The 20,003-nt window shown below is 34.7% G+C and overlaps 3 protein-coding genes across 7 annotated transcripts in view; 2 read left to right on the top strand and 1 right to left on the bottom strand.

Moving 5' to 3' along the window:
• LOC118054061 (light-mediated development protein DET1) overlaps positions 1-6,084 on the top strand; it is a 6,860-nt gene extending 776 nt beyond the window's left edge. For 2 of the 4 annotated variants that reach the window (XM_035065505.2, XM_073403909.1), the window contains exons 2-12: positions 149-288; positions 363-781; positions 907-1,135; positions 1,333-1,506; positions 2,200-2,268; positions 2,435-2,491; positions 3,876-3,962; positions 4,052-4,216; positions 4,391-4,486; positions 5,303-5,402; positions 5,641-6,084. In XM_035065505.2, coding sequence (XP_034921396.1) covers positions 217-288; positions 363-781; positions 907-1,135; positions 1,333-1,506; positions 2,200-2,268; positions 2,435-2,491; positions 3,876-3,962; positions 4,052-4,216; positions 4,391-4,486; positions 5,303-5,402; positions 5,641-5,777 — 1,605 coding nt within the window. In that variant the 5' untranslated portion in view covers positions 149-216 and the 3' untranslated portion in view covers positions 5,778-6,084. The remainder of the gene's footprint in view (positions 1-148; positions 289-362; positions 782-906; positions 1,136-1,332; positions 1,507-2,199; positions 2,269-2,434; positions 2,492-3,875; positions 3,963-4,051; positions 4,217-4,390; positions 4,487-5,302; positions 5,403-5,640) is intronic. The other 2 variants (XM_035065506.2, XM_073403910.1) reach the window with 2 other exon arrangements.
• A 391-nt stretch (positions 6,085-6,475) lies between these two features.
• Positions 6,476-9,713, bottom strand: LOC118054063 (alkylated DNA repair protein ALKBH6 homolog). Its single transcript, XM_035065507.2, has 9 exons — positions 9,574-9,713; positions 9,313-9,425; positions 8,687-8,791; positions 8,534-8,594; positions 8,337-8,375; positions 7,532-7,644; positions 7,050-7,296; positions 6,862-6,908; positions 6,476-6,780 (listed from the first exon to the last, which is right to left on the bottom strand). The coding sequence occupies exons 3-9, from the start codon at positions 8,786-8,788 to the stop codon at positions 6,598-6,600; spliced, it is 792 nt and encodes a 263-aa protein (XP_034921398.1). The 5' UTR covers positions 8,789-8,791; positions 9,313-9,425; positions 9,574-9,713; the 3' UTR covers positions 6,476-6,597.
• Positions 9,714-9,873: 160 nt separating this feature from the next.
• LOC118054064 (CBS domain-containing protein CBSX3, mitochondrial) lies at positions 9,874-13,484 on the top strand. 2 transcript variants are annotated; one of them, XM_035065508.2, is made up of 6 exons: positions 9,874-10,024; positions 10,887-11,153; positions 11,277-11,358; positions 12,781-12,854; positions 12,938-12,998; positions 13,104-13,484. In XM_035065508.2, exons 2-6 carry the CDS (start codon positions 10,896-10,898, stop codon positions 13,244-13,246), a joined length of 618 nt encoding a protein of 205 aa, XP_034921399.1. In that variant the 5' UTR covers positions 9,874-10,024; positions 10,887-10,895; the 3' UTR covers positions 13,247-13,484. The 2 variants fall into 2 exon arrangements, with proteins under 2 accessions (XP_034921399.1, XP_034921401.1); XM_035065510.2 differs by lacking the exon at positions 9,874-10,024 and adding an exon at positions 10,092-10,239.
• The last annotated feature ends 6,519 nt before the right edge of the window (positions 13,485-20,003 follow it).

Here is a 20,003-nt window from a genome sequence, read left to right as displayed (position 1 = left end):
CATGGAAAATCAATTTTTGTCATAAAATTGTACTGCTCCATATTATATTTCTTCTTCATTTAATTAGTCACTCCTAGTTTTCGGGAAAAATTGTTGCAATCACTCACTCATAGCTGCTGCTGCTGTGTTTGATTTTATGTGGATTTAGGGATTTCTTTTACCATATGATTTCTTCAATTGCAAGAGCAAGAGCAAAAGCAGCAGAAGTGTGCTGATATGTTGAGGAACAACAATGTGGTTGCCAGGATTTTTCAGCGCCAAATCCAAACTCCTCCTCCTGGAACCAGCGTATGTAACTAAAACACACACATGGTCTCCTCTTTTTCTTTCTTATCACACCAAAAATTAATGCATGTTTCCAGGTTCATTGTGCTCGGCGATTCTATGAGAATTTAGTGCCTAGTTTTACCATATACGATGTTGAATGCCCCGATCATTCATTCCGCAAATTCACCGATGATGGTCAATACCTCATTAGTTTTAGCAGAAATCACCAGGATCTCATTGTTTATAGACCCACTTGGCTCTCCTATTCCTACAAACAAGAAGATTGTCATCTTCCATCTAGAGCTAAGAGGTTCGACAGCTTCTTCACTCAACTTTACTGTGTCCCCCTTGCTTCCAGCAATGAGGTTATTTGCAAAGATTTCTTTCTATATGTCATCACCAACCAGTTCGGACTCTTTGCTACTTCCACTGCTCAAATTCATGATGCACCTGCTATAGGAGGAGCTATTCAGGGAGTCCCTTCCATAGAAAGAATTACTTTTCACCTCTTGAGGTACACTTTATATTTCACAAATACCCCCCCCCCAATTTCAAAGGTCAATGCCTCAATATTCCTCTGCTTCATATTTCTCATTGTATTTGTTCTTTTTCATTCCTTTTCTATGTGTTTATAATTAGGTTGGAAGATGGGGTGATACTAGATGAGAAGGTCTTTCGCAATGATTTTATTAACTTGGCTCATAACATGGGTGTCTTCCTGTATGATGATTTACTGGCTGTTGTGTCGCTTCGCTATCAGACAATATACATTCTCCAAATTAGGGAATCTGGTAACCTTGTTGATGTGCGTGCGATAGGTGCATTTTGTCGTGAAGATGATGAACTTTTTCTTAATTCTAACAGTCAGGCAAGTGCCATCCACTTCTACCATAAATAAAGCACCACTTGAGCTTTTGAATACACTTAATACCTTTGCTTCTTTATGCAGTTTCATGAACATGTCATAAATGTCTCTCTTCTTTGGCAATAGTTTGGCTGTTGTAAACTTACTATTTGTGTGCCTGGTTTGCAATTGGCAACTGACTGTTGAGCCATGGATTGCAGTGCATGACAGTGGCTGACAAAAGTAAACTGCATCAATCATCTGGGAATCATGTCAATAATGGTGTCCATAGTAATCAGCTGAATTCAGACAATTCTTTTCTAAGTGGCATTAAACAACGCTTGCTCTCATTCATTTTTCAAGGAATATGGAGTGAAGAAACTGATAAATTCCAGGTTGGTTATTTGGCATTCCAATTCCATGTTTTGATAAGGTCACAAGACTATCTTTCAAAATTAATCTCATCATCTTGTTGGATGTTCTGAATAATTCATGTACTAGTGAATGACAAATGCTGCAATTCAGGTATTTTCTAGTTACATTTCTTTCCTTGCATTATTGCACTGTAGGACTTCATTGTCCGTACATTTTTATTTTGGTTGGTGAACTTGTGAAGTTTTGGATAAAGTTAGTATTGTATTACTTGTTTTGGTGACTGCGCATATTCTTGACTTCTATATGTGCATCACAGCTCGGGATTCATTATGTATTCAGAATATATCAACTACAATAATTGGAATTTTGAACTATCTAATATTCAGAATACTCAATGAGACAACATGACAATCATTTGTGGTCGAAAAACTTGGCTTGTAAAATTCTCTAGTTTTTCTTATTACCTTTATGGTTTACAAGGCATGCAAAGTGTTTTTTCCTTTACCTTTTTTCTTTTTAAATCTAGCCAATCTGGGATATTTTATTTTGCATTATATTAATGTATTCACTTTCTTGGTTTTTTTTTTTAATTATTTCATTGAGGAACTGTGTGGTGGATCTGGAATGCTTTTAGTGGTTAATATCTATGATGATGGGAACTATTTTGAATATTTCACAAGTATTTTTATACAGTAATAGCATTACTTTGTCAGAGGGTCCAGTGCTTGAAGAAGAAATTCTATTTCCATTTTCAAGATTATGTCGACTTGATTATTTGGAAGGTGAGGTAATAAAGTTTTTGTTTTTTTAAATATTTTCCCCCTTCTGCTAGATGAGCTGCAAAAATGTGCTATCTTGATTTAATTTTTTCTCTACACAATGCTAAAGCAACTTTAAATGATGTCCATCAATGTCACATGTAATTAATTATTTATAACTCTTGAACAGGTACAATTCTTGGATCGTCATCATTTGCTAATCAAGTTTGGGAGTGTTGATGGAGGGGTGAGGCTTTTTATGCTTTCTACCACTTGAATCATGTCAAAGGTCTGAGAATGATCAATTACATGGACTGTATTTGGAACACACCACCATCACCCCCCAAAACAAGAACTAGGGAAAATAGGGTATAATGAAAAGAACTCTACTCATTATAGAAAAAAGTGTCGCTTCAATGAAATTCCATTTGTGATTGGGAAAATATTGAGATCATGAAGTCCTCATGTATCACAAAAGAGGGCATGTTTCCAGAACATATGAAATAGATGTCAGACTAGATAATATGAAATACCACAGCAAGTATACTTTTCTGTTTCTCCTTGGCTTGGCAAGCAAACTCAATTCTCTTATCACAATTGAATCCATGATCTCACCCTACACCTCATATTGTAGGAAGAGAGAAACAGTGTTTTCCAGTCATTGCATTAAAGGTGGTCTGATGGGTGCTATTGATTTTTCCTCAACACTGTTGAGATATGATTAAACAGGGTTTGGTGGGAGTTTTCCACGAGTCTAACATAAATGGAGTTGCATGGTAGAATTTTAGTTTGGTCAAGTATTTTTTTTAAACTGGAAAATTGTAACTTTTAATTGGTACAAATCAATTTTTTTCAAATTCTACTCACTTTCCTCTTCTATGCCCATGATGTTCTATTTTCGATTTTAAGAGCATTTAAAATATCTGTTTCAACTATCGTTGAGCATGATATCAAAAAATATATAGTTGAATTTAGTAATGAAATGCATGTGGGTTGGCTGGACAACAGATGATAGTGGTCAGGCTGCAATTTCGAAACATGCTGAAAGATATGGCCTTATCTTGAACAGCCTGCGAAATCCAGCCCAATTGGCAGCAATAAGGATGGTTAATGTTCCAATCATGTGTATGGAATTCTGGAATTTCATGTAAGGAAGTTGAATGCCATGGATTTCTTGTGGAATGATTAAGAAACCTAAAAGTACAGTGTGTGGCTTCTGATTGTTGAGATTGCTTCCTGCTCCTATGCTACTTAATAGACACTTATTATTATTATTATTTTTGTTTTGACTTTCACTTCTAACAATGCTTATGTCTGGAACAGCACTATGTCCTGTACAAACAGCAAAGATATTTACTGAATTATTTGTTAATTAAAAAAATTAGATGCTGGGCTCTGAGCTGATAAATCCTAGATAACTAGCTCTATGGAATGTGAAATTAACAATGCTTTTGTAATTCTGAGATCTTGTAGTAATTAGCTTAAACCTTTATCAGTTCAATTTATATTTTTTATATGCCCTTGCAAGCCTTTATGGAATGTGAAGTTCTATAAATTGTCACATTCTCATGCAAATCGGTCATTGTGCTTTGCATTGGAATGTTTTGATAATGGTGATAGCATATTTGTAGCTTCAGGTATCACGAAGTGCTGATCACCATGCATCATTCTTTGCTGTATATAACATGGAGACAACTGAAATCGTTGCATTTTACCAGGTCGTTATTTGGGAATCATAATATTTTTAATGCCATTAAATAACATTATGCACTGCTCTGACATGCTTATATTTTATTACTTGGTGTAGAATTCAGCAGATGAGCTTTATCTCCTGTTTGAGCAGTTCTGCGACCACTTCTATGCTATGTCAAGAAATTCATCTTACATGAATTTCATATCATCACACTCAAATAACATCCATGCTCTTGAGCAACTACGGTCCATTAAGTATAAAGCCAGCAGTCTTTCACAGGTTAAGTATGAGCATATGACTTGTGAATTGTGTTCTTGATCCCCCCCACCTCCCCCCCCCCCCTTCTCTCTTTGGGTGCCATGAACACAGTGATGAAATTCCATGAATTGCCTTGTATTTATGTGACTACATCTGCTTCCATAGCATCATCTAATCAGATAATGAATTCTGCAGTTTGTGAAGAAGATGCTGACATCTTTACCTTTCAGTTGTCAATCACTGAGTCCTTCACCCTATTTTGATCAATCTCTCTTTCGGTACGATGAAAAGGTCTGATTCCAACCTATCATCTCCTCTCCTCATTTATGCTCACCCTCAAAGCTTGTGTCCTGGATCATGGCAAGATTTTGGGGGGAAGGTTATTTATTTCGACTCTGGTTACTAAACATGTGTGCTTAGACAAACTTGGAGGGATATTTTGGTCATTCGTCTTCTGATTTTTATTAAATCTAAGGTGAATGCAACTGTCCTCTGTAAAAATGTTCGTCAGTGATCTGCCTTTACTCCCTTTAACCTTAATACTGGCTAGAGCCCTTTATTCCCTCGGAAAACAATTGAAGGGCAAAGCAGTAGGGCCAGATTCTAAAATGACTCGTGTAGACTGCTTTAACTTCCGTCTATGATATTTTGGGGCATGTATATTTTTATTTCTTGAAGACAGCTAGAGAGGAAGGATGATGCCATTTATTGTCCTAGAATTCTTAGATGCTTCTTACACATCGACAATTTTAAGAAGTTGGAACCTTTAAAACTGTTACTTTAAGTAGTTGGATTAAAACTCTGTCCCTTCTCAACTACTTTGTATATGAGCTTCTTATTTTTGTACATGGCTTGTACCTCCTTGGGGGCCGGCCTTGAATTATAAATGTAAAACTGGCAAGTAGTGGTTTTAGCCATATCCCCTCCTATATGAGTATAGATTTTTTTAATCGCGCGCAGATCTTTGAAAATGTGTCATTTCTGCTTTATAATTGTCAGCATTTTTGTGGGCATGTTTTGCTCGTACTTGTTATGGTTTCTTGTACGTGCTTGTTTGTCAATTGGTTGTGCACCATCTAAATCCATGTTAATGGTCTGTTGTTGTAGCTGATATCTGCGACTGACCGCCATAGACCATCAACAGATCATCCTATCAAGTTCATTTCTAGAAGGCAACCACATACCCTAAAATTTAAGATTAAGCCAGGTATGTTTCTTCACCTTAAAGAGTTTCGGGGCCAAAGGACCATAAGCAACAGATTATGGGAGTTTCTGCATGTGAATCATCAAGTGGTTATTGTAATTTTCAGCAAGATTTTTTTCATGAATCAACCCCCTTGTGTCGATCCAGAACTACTGTTTTCATTTGCACCATTCTAAGTTTCATCCCATCTGAATATTATTGAAGTGGGTGGATGGTAATTGTGCTCTGTTTTCTCAACTAGGTCCTGAAGCTGGAAGTTTGGATGGTCGAACAAAAAAGGTGTCGTCATTCCTGTTCCATCCTTTTTTACCCCTGGCTCTTTCCATTCAGCAGACGCTGTTCTTGCAACCATCAGTGAATATTCACTTTCGAGGGTGAAGATATCTCCTAATCTTGGATGTCAATCTTCCATTTGTAAGCAGCCTCTATTTTGAGATGAAATTCGAGAGAGAGAGAGAGAGAGAGAGAGAGAGAGCATACACTAGTCAATAGTTTTTTCTCTGTCCACAAATCCTGTTTATCTATAAAGTGGCATGTAATTTTCCAAAGTGGTTATATTTCTGTAACAAAACACCATTAGGCCCCCCACAGTAGCAACGATGATGTTGCGCCATTCTGATGGGAACAAAAATCTTATTATTACAACACTTCATCTAGTTCCCGTGCTGAGGTTGATTACAAATAAGTCCTTTGTTGATTTATTGAACGCCACTCAATTAGCGTTTACATCCTTTTCAAATAGGTTCCTTGGATGAAATATATTACAAATAACTCTCTATAGTTGAAATAAACAAATTTATAGGAGTATAAACAATTTATTGCTTTAAGCTAACCATATTAATTCAATTTTTATTATTTGCAACGCCATTGTAGAGGTTTGCATCAAGCACCTCGGTTCCATCTCAAACATAAGAAATATGGTTCGGTTCGCATCAGGCGACTCTTCTCTCGTTTTTGGTCTTTACCAAACTTGTAAATCAGACTTCTTTCCTTATTTGTTCATTTAAACTAACCAAGCGCAATTTGTCTACGTCATGTCATAGACCACCTCTTGATCTAAACCCTAAAAAAAGTGGTAAAAAAAATAGAAAAAATAAAAAAGAGGAAAGGAACTATCATCCCAACAAAGAGCAGGATTCAAACCAGTTTCAGTTTTAAATGTGCAGTTTAAATCAAAACTCATTACATAAATAAGGAGTTAAAACTTGAATATATTCTTGTGAACCTTCAACACTAATCGACAAGTCAATGAAATTCTTTTTGCTGTCCGATGGATGGCATTGAGATCTCCACTTCCCACATCTTGAACATCAGCACTCTCAGTGCCAAAGGAGGGTTCATTGACTTTATCATGTGCAAGAGCTTCAACTTCATTTATGACCTGAAAGAACACAAGCCATAGTGATGAACCTACCAACCCATTGTGGAACATGTAATTTGCAGCTTAATACTCTTAAATTACCTTATCACAATGATGAACCTCGCTATCTTTTATGCCATGCAAGTAGTCTGGAAACCAGAGCATAATGATGTAAGTTTCTTAACATATTTATGGTACTCTTAGAGCATATAAATGTAGAGATGCTTGGAAAGTGAAAGCCAACCAAGCTCTCTTTTGCATCAAGAAAAAAGAAAAACATAGGAAGCCACCTGAGTAGGCATTGTCCTTGAATATAAGTAGACTCCGAGGCATCAATAGAACTGAAGTTTCAGGATTATCCATCTGTTCTGTCTCAGTCTCTTTAGCTTCTCGACCAAAATTTTGTTCTTCAACTTCATTTTTCCACGTGTCTGTGCATGTTCTTAACCGTGAATGTGGAGTGAAGTCCATGACAACAGGCGATCCAAGAGAAAGTATAGCTACTACAGGAAAATATGCGGGTCCATCCTGGTGGGGCTGTATGACAAACAACAAAGAACATAAGAACCAGAGCCCACAATTATGCTGTCATATACTGTAGCAACCTTAGATTGCTGGGATGAGACATAATAATTCCTTTTGGAACAAACATACTGCTAAATGGTAATGTCAGTGATCTAATCAGTGACAGTTAAAAACATGAAGCACTAAGATTTTCAAGGGTGGGTCACCAGCAATGGGCATGAGCACTTGTGTGACAACAAAAACAAACCATTATTCCCTGGTCAGGAAGGTATTCATTGATGAGAACGTGATTGATTGTTGAGGGGAAAAGCCCTGATTCTTCTGATATTCTTTGTGTAATTATCGTTAACCAGGGAGGCACTGCAATGGAGTTTGACAGAAGACTTAAAAAATATATATCACATTAGAATCAACATTGAAATAAAAAGTTAAAAACATTAAATTATGAGCATGACAATTTCTAAAAGACATGTCCTCAACCTGTTCAAATGTAACTTAAAAAAGTTATTTTTTTAATCCATGAGAGGATGGAGTGGGAGCTCAAACTCGAGACCTCCCAGAAAGTGTTACAAAATTACCTGCCAGTAGGGCTACCACCCAACTGGTGTAACCAAACATTAGTGTATGGTGAAAATTTCCCTAAATGATCCAAATAGGTGGAGGAAATCACTTCCTCACTCAGTTTAACCTCATAAAACCAGTAATTATTGTCATTTAACACCATCCACAATTGGAACTAAGCTGCCAAACAGATAACCGAACCGCATACATCTTTTGTTTCAAGAGACAACCACAGAATCAGTAATTGCAAATCCAGAAGAAGTCAAGGGTTGATTTTAACTTGATATACTGGAGCAGAAATCAGGATGTAAACCATTAAAGGAAGTTCCAATTTGCAAGTCTGAACCATAATCTTTAAGGTAGAAAACAATAAATGAACAAATTTGATAACACAAGAGAAACATGTCTCAAAGAATAGTAGATTGCTAATATTTGTGCAACTGCTCAAACCCCTTATAGAGATAATAAGACTAAAATTTATTTCCACTTACAGTCTTGGGGTAGAAGTCCTTTTTCGTAGACGACACCACCTGTCAATACCAAAGACCAAGGGTAGTAGGGGGGGAATTACTATCAATCGGAGAAACCCTGTGCACCTTTTCTTCTACTACAGCTTCTGTGTGTACTTTGCAGGGGGGGGAAAGTTGAGAGAAGGGGAGTGAAAAAACAAACAAAATTTCCAACATACCCCAATTCTGAAGTCTTCTGTTCTTCAAAGATTTCCACTTTGATAAAGGGGCTTCATAAATCTGCAAAGCAAACATTAAGCGAATCCAGTGAAAAAGAAAAGGCGAAATCAAAATTGAAAAAAGTTTGAAATTACTGAAGAGTGTATTGCCACCTTTTGTAGAAGATGGGTTTCTTCAGTCTGTGTGATAAAATTAGGCATGTAGATGACAGTTGGCAGCTGCCCTACTAGAAATTCATTCAAATTTCCTTCCATTGCCTTGCCATAGCCATAATTTTGAAGGAAAAAAAAAATTATAACAGTGTTAGCATTGTGAAAAGAAAAGAGGAATAACAATAATATAATAATAATAATAATAATAATAATAATAATGAGCAGAAATCGGTTAGCATTCGAATTACAAGGAAAGGAGCAATTGAAAAGGCACAACCAATCTGCAATTACTAAGTCTGACTTTCAACATTAGGGTTCTTTTTATTTATTTATCTATAAATCAATAACATTCTTCATTCATTCACCATACATTTATTATTTTAGCTTAAGTAATTCTTCATGTAATTTATTTGAGGTAAAGAATCATATTATTATTGAATAAAAGCCTGATTGTTATTATTAGTGAAAAAAGAGTAGAAGCAATACTCTTTCATCATAAAATAAAAGCAAGAAATTAGCACAGCAGAATATATGGAGTCCGAACAGTTTGTGGATGGTTAATCACATAATAATCAAATTGAATTCAACTATTTACATAGCAGCATGGAAAGGAGAAACAGATTTACCTGCTCTGCTACTCTCCTTCTCCTTCTCCTTCTGGCTCAAGCTTCGTTAGTTCACTGCAGCTGCAAAAACACCCAATGCCACTGCGTGCTTTCTCCTTGAATTCCTTCCTGTTCTGTTCCAAATAAATAAATAGGAGTAATTAAATTAAATTGGGTCAGTTTTTCTAATAATAATAACAAAAGGGCCCAATAGTGGAGATTGGGCCCATATTTTATATCAACGGTGAAAAGGAGATTCCACTCAAAAGCATTAACGATTACTGTGGTAGCACTGCTGCTTGTGCTTGCTGCTACTGCAATTAGCAACAGACAGACAGTACAGAAAGAGAGCACGTGTCCTCTCCTCCATCGATTACGATGATCGAGAGGAGGAGGAGGGAGAAGAATCAAGTGAGTGTGACTAGATAAGTTTCCCACAGGACGCGGTTGTTTTCTATGATTTGGAGCCGCTACCTAGCTAGTGCTTTGTATCTATCCATATCTTTATCCAACAAATACAATATTTGTACTGCTACTAATATTATATTATATTATATTATTTTATAAAGTGGTGAAGTTTATCTCAAGTCTCAACTAGTACTCGTACTGGTGGGCCAATTGCTAGCTCTGCTGCTGCTACCTGCTAACCTCCTCCTCCTCCTCCTCCTCATCCTTCTCCTCCTCTTCACTCGGAGAATCAAACTCTCGCTCTCTCTCTGCCTTTCACTATCAGGTATCCTTCTACCTTTCTTTCTGTTTCTGATCTCTATATATCTTAGATCTATCTTGATGACAGATTGATCATCGTCCATCACATCACATCACCAACGCTGTATATTGTATTGTATGTAATAGTTAGTATTACTCTTAGCTGCCGTTGCTGCTTTAATTTGATAAATAAACTCACTTGGATAGCTAGCTTGCCATCAGATCTTTCCAATAAGCAAAGTGAGTGTTGTGTTACTTTGTCCATCCATATCCATGTTTAGCTACTCCCAGTACCCTGATTTAATTATCCATTCATTTTTTGCTGCTTCTCGCTTCCATGGATATATAATAATAATAATTAGATCTAAGTCACGTTTAGGACTGGTATGCATCATATGTATACCCCTTGTTAAATCAATCGCTCGTTTATCGATTGATGGGTGTGTGTGTGTGTGTGTGTGTGTGTGTGTGTGTGTGTCCCAGATACAAAGCAACATATAATTAATCCTCCGTCTCTCACTCTTACTTTTCCTGATAATCGTCTGAAGTCGTGATTGGCAATCACCTACTGCTTTAATTCGCTATATAAACTGGATGCAATAACTTAGTCGATCTCTTTAACTAGACATGCATACATATGTGTGCTTCCGTTTCCTTCCCTTTTCACCTTTTATATATACCCATCTGCATTAAAATTTACTTGAGATCTTTACAGTTTTCTCACCTGTGTCAACTATTTCAAGTTTTCCTAACCGGCCACACTACTACTCTTCTTTACATATAATTATTTTACAGCAGCATATTTGTACTGGATATGGGAGCTACGTTCCTTGTTTGTTTCAAAATCCTTAAGCCTAACATCTATAACCTCTTTGTCTTTTACACAGGATAAAAAAATGCAAGGGGCACTTCGTACATGTTTAACCCATGGAAATGTTGTCAAAGATTCACTCTTGCAACATGTCCGTGTTTTGAGTCCACTTTTGCGGCCCATTGTGTTTTCTCGTTTTGAATCAGTCTCATCTGCTCGTATAGAAGAGCATGGCTTTGAGAGCACCAGAATTGCTGACATCCTCAAAAAGAAAGGTAAAGGTGCAGATGGCTCGTGGCTTTGGTGCACTACGGATGACACTGTTTATGATGCTGTCAAGTCGGTAAGCATCTTCACTTCTGTATTAGCTATTGTGCTTGTCGTTATCATTAGTTGATTGAAAAACTTATTACAAGCGTATTCCACTTTTCTTTAGCATTTGGGCTAATAAAGCATTTCTCTCCAGATGACACAGCACAACGTTGGAGCCTTGGTTGTTGTCAAACCTGGAGAGCAGAAATCAATTGCAGGAATCATCACAGAGAGAGGTATTTCAAAAGTTCATATTGTATTAAAAAAGCTTATGGATTAAGGTTTGCATGTACATGAAACACTTTTTTTAAGGCAGTGGGAAATTATAACATCTGTTCCATTTCCCTTGGAAATTATAACATCTCTTCCTTTCCATTTTCTTCTTTTCTAGTTGGGTTTAATTTTATTGTCTAACATGCACCATGAATTTAGTACTAAATGTTCTAGTAGTTTTAATCACAATTTGTTAGATTATTTACGTATTTTTTTGACATTTCAACTTTTGTTTTTCCTTTTCTTTTCCCTCACTGCACTTATGTGGAAGTTGTAACACCTTCTTAAGTTAGTTGTACATGTGGATTCCCACATTGGAAAGAAATTCCTTAGGGCTGCAGGACATAAAGCCCATCTTAGCGTTCCACCAGTAAGCCCTGCAGCTTATATGTCGCATTATTGTGCTTTCTCGTGAAAAGAGACATTTATTTCATTATTTTTAAGACAGTTGCATAGACAACTTGCTCTCCTATTTGATTTCAAGAAATCATTCATCGTTGGATTTCTGATGCTTTTGTGCATGTCTGTGTGTGTACACATTGGCCTAGGAGATTAGTTGGGCTATCCTGGCTGTCTTTAGAACCATTCTAAGCATCTTTACCTGTAGCTGTCAGGAACCACTGAATGGAATCAGGGAACCACTTGGCTCTTATTTTTTCCTGGTATATGAAAATTTTCATGATGGCATCTGAATAGCATAGTGGAGAATGTAAGACTCCCTTGGTTTGCCACCAATTTCCTGTAAATCACCCCAATAATTGATGTGGTTCCTTACACGTACATAAATATATTGAGTCTAACATATAAAAGAATTCAGCTTAAGAATTTGTTTACAGAATGTGAACTTGAAGATGTAGATTGAAACAATGATCAATTCTTTGGTTTTAAAAACGATTTATTATCCGCCTTTTAGTGCTTGCAACTTGATTGCAATATGTTTCCCAAGCCTATTCAATCACTTACCCTTGATATCACAATATCACTAACTAACTAGAGTAAAACAGCGAATAAAAAATTTGTAAACGTAATTCTGAATGGAAATATGTGCAGACAAATATAATGGTTTTTTTTATAAGAGAAAAATGAAAGGAAGAGTTTTCTGAAAAGCCAAGAGTTCTTCCGTGTATGTAATCCTGTTTCGAATTGTCCATAGACAATTCTGACAGTTCATTACCATTCTTTTCTTTTCTTTATTATTTAAACAAACACTAATCTGAAAATTAACTGTATTTTAAACTGACACCAGTCTTTGTTTTAAAGAGAACTGTATTTTAAATCCAGTTTCTCTTTCACCTGCATTTTACATTTCCCAATGTAATTTTAATGGTGCTACAGGTAGCACCACTAGACAACTGAAATTAATTCTGTTTGCTGAAAACTTCCAGACTATCTGCGGAAGATCATTGTGCAGGGAAGATCATCCAAGTCAACCAAGGTTGGGGACATCATGACTGAAGAGGTATAATGCCATTACTTTAGAAGTGCATAAGTTGGTTGTATTAAGTTGTTAGCATGTTGCTTAATCATGCTTGGCGGCTGCAGAACAAGCTCATCACTGTCACGCCAGATACCAAAGTTCTGAAGGCTATGCAATTGATGACAGGTATTACACACACTGCTAAGTGGGGGATGTTTCCCTTTGCTAGTTTATTGATCACTTTCTCAAATAAAAGATGGTATAAAGCTTGGAACCTCTAATGGCTGGCAGATAAACGCATCAGGCACATTCCTGTGATTGATGATAAGGAAATGATTGGCATGGTATCAATTGGAGATGTTGTCCGTGCTGTGGTGAGTGAGCACCGGGAGGAGCTGGACCGCCTGAATGCTTACATACAAGGAGGTTACTGAGACTAGATGATGATGATGACAAACATAACAGGGTGCTGCTAATGCACCTGCTCTTGGAAGACAGCAAGTGTAGAAGAGCCTGTAAATATGGTTTGTTTGTATCGCCTGTTTATGATTTTCGGCATTTCCACATCAGCCTACTCTGATGTGAAAATAACAGCATGCAGACTGCTAGGTTTCTTTCTTTCTTTGAACCTGCTTACCAGGTCAATAAGAAGCACTGTGATGTTGCTTAGAACTTTGTTATTGAACCTTGGATGGATATGCTTCATGATGCGCATGATCAATGCCTTTCATGAAGAAAGGTTTAGCAGTCTGCATGAGACATTTCATGTAGTTTCTAAATATTCCGCATGCTAATAGCCTTCTCCCTATGTCCAAATGGATCTCCTTCTATATATAGAAACAAATTAAGAAATTAGTTGAACTCGGTGATTGTAGTAATTATGAGTGAATGATAAATAAATTTTAATTGTTTTTTTGGCTTTTTTACTCAAAAGAATTTTGTTTTTTTAGATATTATTTTTTATTTAAGATTGATAATTATAAGAATTAATTTTTATTAGTTTTTTAACTTTAAAATTTATTATAAAAAGGGTGCTATTAAAGGGATGAAGGAAGAGTTTAATTTAAGAATTTTTAAAATTGTGTATTTTTTTTCATTTTAGTTTTTATTTTATTTTTTTCATCTTAAATCTAAAGTATAAGTTAATATTGTTAAAAAATATTTGAGTTTTATATTTTTTTTTATTCAAAATACATTTAAATTTAAATTAAGGTGTTGATGAAAAAGGATAGTTGAGTATTTGAGGTATATATTAGATTCGAAATATATTTGAGTGAGCATCTAGTAGTACTAGAAGAGTATCATAATGTTACTTGGATATTCAATACTAAGAATTTAAAATTTATAAGCGAATATGTTTTTACTTGGACATTCAATACTAAGAATTTAAAATCTATAAGTGAATATGTTTTTATATGTGGTGGAGTGATTGTATTATAAAAATCCTCTAAATAAACATGTATTGCTAGATGTATGCTGAAATTGAAATTTATTGCTCTTAATAAAGGTAGAGAGAAAACTAAATAGATTTAAAATTTCTTAAAAGATATTTTATATTGGTTAAAACTAGTGCTAATTATTTATGTTTATTGTGATAGTTAATAATTGGAATGGCACAATATAATATGTATAATGAGAAGATTAGGTATAATAATAATAATAATAATAATAATAAAAATATATAATGGAAAGTCTAGATATATATGTTATAAATATAATATCGTTAAGTAAATACTCTTAAATGAAATTATTTTCATTGACTATGTAAAGTCAAAGAAAAATATCACAAATCCATTAACTAAAAGTTTGTCAATAGAGCTTATGTATAATTCATCTAGGTAATTATACCTAGTTGATTGAATATCTCAAGATCTAGGCTCAAATGAAAAACTAAGTCATATAACATTCTTGGTAGCACTATGAAATTATTTTTTTCTATTCATTTGTATAATGAAATAAGTGTTAGTTAAAACATGATAAATGATGAGTTGAGCTCTTAATGATTTTCATATCTTGGTACACCAAGTAGAGTATTTTAATAAAAGATCACATATATGGGAATGTGGCTTTTGTTTTAAAAATTTCGATAAATGATAAATTCTTTAAAGCACTCACGAATTCGAGAGTTATTCAGGGTCAAAATAAACACAACAGTGAGAACCAAAGAAAATCTTTAGGTAGAGAACTATGCTAGTATTATTATCTTGGTTTACACAAGACTAAATAGTACATCACGTTCATTATTTAACCGAGTAAATTCGATAATATTTTTCAGACATAAGTTTGAAGTCATGATGAATTGGCCTATACCTACAAACATCAAGCAGCTTAGGGGTTTTTTAGGATTGATTGGTTACTATAGGAAGTTTGTGAAAGGATATGGTGAAATTTGCAGACCCCTTACTTAATTATTAAAAAAGGACTCATTCGACTGGACAAACTCTATTACCGTTTCATTCAATCAACTCAAAAACACATTGTCTAAACATCATGTGCTGACACTCCCCAACTTTGACAAGAAGTCTGTTGAGGAGACAGATGCCTTAGGGGTAGGTATAGGAGCAGTCTTAATGTAAAAAGGACATACACTTGCTTTTATAAGCAAAGTTCTAGGGCCACGACAACTAGCTTTATCCACATATAAAAAAAAGTTGTTAGTTATTGTCTATGTTGTCACTAAATGGAAACATTACTTATAGGGAAGAAGATTCCCAATCAGAACAAACCACTTGTCTCAAATTCTTATTAGACCAAAAGACTACTTATGTGGCACAACAAGTATGGCTAACTAAACTCTTTGGTTTTGATTATGAAATCGAATATAGAAAGGGCAAAGATAACCTTGTTGCAAACGCTCTTTCTAGGATTTCTAGTAAAAAGTTGAGTGCCCTAACACTATATTCAATTTTCACCAACATCATGGAGATAATTAAAAAGACTTGGGAAACATATTAGAACTACAACAGTTAATTATAGAATTGAGCAAGAATGCCAACTCACATCCTAACTATACATAGATTAACAACACTCTTATTCGAAAAAGAAAAGTGGCAGCGGGACAAGACTCGAGCCTGCAAACTAAGCTCATCAATCTTTACCATGACTCTACAACTGGTGGGCATTCAAAAGCCATTGTGACCGCGAAAAGGTTAGGGCAAGTGTTCTATTGGAGGAAGCTATAGAAACTAGTAAGACAGTATGTTCAAGAATGCTCAGTTTATCAACAAAACAAAGCTAAAAAATATAAAGTCCCCTGGACTCTTATAGCCCCTACCCGTAGCCACAACTCCTTTTATTGACATCATAATGGATTTTGTTTTTGTAGATATTATTTTTTATTTAAGATTGATAATTATAAGAATTAATTTTTATTAGTTTTTTAACTTCAAAATTTATTATAAAAAGGGTGCTATTAATGGATGAAGGAAGAGTTTAATTTAAGAATTTTTTAAATTGTGTATTTTTTTCTCATTTTATATTTTAGTTTTTTTTTTTTTAGTTTTCATCTTAAATCCAGAGTATAAGTTAATATTCTTAAGAAATATTTGAGTTTTATATTTTTTTTTTATTCAAAATACATTTAAATCAAGGTGGTGATGAAAAAGGATACTTGAGTATTTGAGGTATATATTATATTCGAAATACATTTGAATTTTATACTATGCTGATTATCTAGTAGTACTAGAAGGGTATCATAATGTTACTTGGATATTCAATACTAAGTGAATATGTTTTTATACGTGGTGGAGTGATTGTGTTATAAAAATTCTCTAAACAAAAATGTATTGTTACATCCATGCTGAAATTGAAATTTATTGCTCTTGATAAAGCTTGAGAAAGCTAAATAGATTTAAAATTTTGTAGAAGATATTTTATATTGGTCAAAACTATTGCTAACTATTTATGTTCATTGTGATAGTTAATAATTGGAATGACACAAAATAATATGTATAATGAGAAGATTAGGTATAATAATAATAATATGTATAATGGAAAGTCTAGATATATATGTTATAAACATAATATCATTAAGTAAATACTCTTAAATGAAATTATTTTCATTGATTATATAAAGTCAAAGAAAAATATTACGAATCCGTTAACTAAAAGTTTGTCGATAGAGCTTATGTATAATTCATCTAGGTAATTATACCTAGTTGATTGAATATCTCAAGATCTAGGCTCAAATGAAAAACTAAGTCATATAACATTCTCGATAGCACTATGAAATTATTATTTTCTATTCATTTGTATAATGAAATAAGTGTTAGTTAAAACATGATAAATGATGAGTTGAGCTCTTAATGATTTTCATATCTTGGTACACCAAGTGAAGTATAGTAGAGTATTTTAATAAAAGATCACATATATGGGAATGTGGCTTTTGTTTTAAAAATTTCGATAAATGATAAATTCTTTAAAGCACTCACGAATCCGAGAGTTGTTCATGGTCAAAATAAACACAACAGTGAGAACCAAAGAAAATCTTTAGGTAGAGAACTATGCGAGTATTATTGTCTTGGTTTACACAAGACTAAATAGTACATCATGTTCATTATTTAACCGAGTAAATTCGATAATATTTTTCAGACATAAGTTTGAAGTCATGATGAATTGGCCTATACCTACAAACATTAAGCAGTTTAGGGGGCTTTTAGGATTGACTGGTTACTATAAGAAGTTTGTGAAAGGATATGGTGAAATTTGCATACCCCTTACTTAGTTATTAAAGAAGGACTCATTCGACTGGACAAACTCTATTACCGTTTCATTCAATCAACTCAAAAACACATTGTCTAAACATCATGTGCTGACACTCCCCAACTTTGACAAGAAGTCTGTTGTGGAGACAGATGCCTTAGGGGTAGGTATAGGAGCAGTCTTAATGTAAGAAGGACATCCACTTGCTTTTATAAGCAAAGTTCTAGGGCCACATATAAAAAAGAGTTACTAGTTATTGTTTATGTTGTCACTAAATGGAAACATTACTTATAGGGAAGAAGATTCCCAATCAAAACAAACCATTTGTCTCAAATTCTTGTTAGACCAAAAGACTACTTATGTGGCACAACAAGTATGGCTAACTAAACTCTTTGGTTTTGATTATGAAATCGAATATAAAAAGGGCAAAGATAACCTTGTTGCAAACGCTCTTTCCAGGATTTCCAGTAAAAAGTTGAGTGCCTTAACACTATATTCAATTTTCACCAACATCATGGAGATAATTAAAAAGACTTGGGAAACATATTAGAACTAAAACAGTTAATTATAGAATTGAGCAAGAATGCCAACTCACATCCTGACTATACATGGATTAACAAACACTTTTAATCGAAAAGGGAAAGTGGTAGTGGGACAAGACTCAAGCCTGTAGACTAAGCTCATCAATCTTTATGATAACTTTGCAACTGGTGGGCATTCAAAAGCCATTGTGACCACGAAAAAGTTAGGACATGTGTTCTATTGGAGGAAGCTATAGAAACTAATAAGACAATGTGTTCGAGAATGCTCAGTTTGTCAACAAAACAAAGCTAAAAAATGTAAAGTCCTCTTGACTCTTATAACCCCTACCCGTAGCCACAACTCCTTTTATTGGCATCATAATGGATTTTATTCAAGGACTACCTAGCCAGTGGCCCAGTTGGGCTAAGCAACACGTGTGCGCTAGCGCACACATGTTACTACACTGTGCAAGTGAATTAAAATTCACTTGCATAGTGTAAATGCAACTTAAGAAGACGCTTACCTGGTTTGCAAGGTGATGGAGACGATGACGAAGCTCTAGCTGGTCGACACTACTCTCATATGCTTCTCCTTCTGCTTTCCTTTACTAGTTTCGGTCCTCTAATTTTTTTTGTATGTGTTTGCTCTCTGAAGACAAAGGCGAAGTTGGGGTACGCTAGCCTTTTTCTTTAGTTTTTCTTGTTATGTGTTCTGGGTGTTTCTTCTCTGTTTTTCTCTCTGACCCTCCTTCTTTGTCCGTGTGTCTCCTGTTTCGTTCCTGTGTTTTTTACCTGTCCCTGCCCCCTTAGTCCTTATGATGAAGAAAAGAGTACAGTGTTGGCTTCTCCTTTCAAAATTGGGTCTGGTTTTTTGCTCTGTTCGTGGTTTGCGTTTTATTGGTTTTCGGTCTGTGTTGCTCTGGTTTTTTTTTTTTTTTTTCGTTTATGGTTATTGAGAGACAAATGAAGACGATGATATATGTAGGTGTGGTGGCTAAAAAAAACTTCCCCCACCTCTATTTCGTTCGTTCTCTGTGATCTCTTTGTTTTTCCCCTGTGTTTTTCTGTGTGTCTCCTGTTTTTGGGCTCCTCCTGCTTCCCTCCCATTTTTCATCTCTGTTTCCACCCCTTTTATAGAGAAGCTTGCCCCTCAACCAGTCCTGCCTTTGCAAGACTGTTATGGAATCCACGAACGAGATCATGGGCAAGAGATGTGGTCCATGATTGGATTTGTTGCAAAAGATTTCCCTGTTGAACCGGCTTCATCCACACAAACGTAGGAGACGATGAAAATGCTTCCAAACAACGCCATTGTGTCCTTGGGCATGATTGTTTTTCAATTTGGTCCCTAAACAATTTAAACTTAACAATTGGGATCCTAATCGGAAATAATTGATCTATAATTGTGCCCTTGGATTAAATTCAAATGAATCCTTGAGTTATAGCGTCATTTACACAACAGTCCTGAGTTTTTAAACTATTCAATTTGGTCCTTGGACTTTAATTTTCTAGCAATTTTCCTTGAATTAGCTCCAAACTTTGGTATTTCTTCAATTACACCCCTGATTTCTTTAATTAATTAAATCAAAGTTTAATTAAGTCCTCAAACTCATTAATTCTTCAATTAAACTCTTGATTTTATTAATTAAAATAATCAAAATTTTAATTATATCAATTCACCAATTAAACCCTTGATTTAATTAATTAAACTAATCAAGAGTTTAATTAAATCTTTAAACTTTCAATTATATTGCCCTTAACTCAAATTTTAATTCATTCTTCATTTATTTTATTTTTACTTGTTTTTCATCATTTTTTAGAAAATAAAATAATTAAAATAAAAAGGTCAAAAATTTGGTAATGACAACTATCATGCATCGTATTTGGTTTACTTTCACTGTTCTTTAATGTGACTCAATAAGGTGACAACAATTGTTGATGTGGTCAAGTTGTGAGGTTTCTTCTCTTT

Source organism: Populus alba, chromosome 13 (genome assembly GCF_005239225.2).
Source record: "Populus alba chromosome 13, ASM523922v2, whole genome shotgun sequence".
NCBI classification, from domain to species: Eukaryota; Viridiplantae; Streptophyta; class Magnoliopsida; order Malpighiales; family Salicaceae; genus Populus; species Populus alba.
Note: the sequence above shows the minus strand (reverse complement) of the source record. Positions and strands in the feature narration are given on the sequence as shown.

Coding starts and splice junctions, on each gene's coding strand:
- LOC118054063 (XM_035065507.2), bottom strand. CDS start 8,788: ATGGAAGGAAATTTGAATGAATTTCTAGTAGGGCAGCTGCCAACTGTC. Junction 8,595..8,686: donor AAACCCATCTTCTACAAAAG/GTGGCAATACAC, acceptor TTTGCTTTGCAG/ATTTATGAAGCCCCTTTATC. Junction 7,297..7,531: donor TTCCTGACCAGGGAATAATG/GTTTGTTTTTGT, acceptor TTTGTCATACAG/CCCCACCAGGATGGACCCGC.
- LOC118054064 (XM_035065508.2), top strand. CDS start 10,896: ATGCAAGGGGCACTTCGTACATGTTTAACCCATGGAAATGTTGTCAAA. Junction 11,154..11,276: donor TTTATGATGCTGTCAAGTCG/GTAAGCATCTTC, acceptor ATTTCTCTCCAG/ATGACACAGCACAACGTTGG. Junction 12,999..13,103: donor GGCTATGCAATTGATGACAG/GTATTACACACA, acceptor AATGGCTGGCAG/ATAAACGCATCAGGCACATT.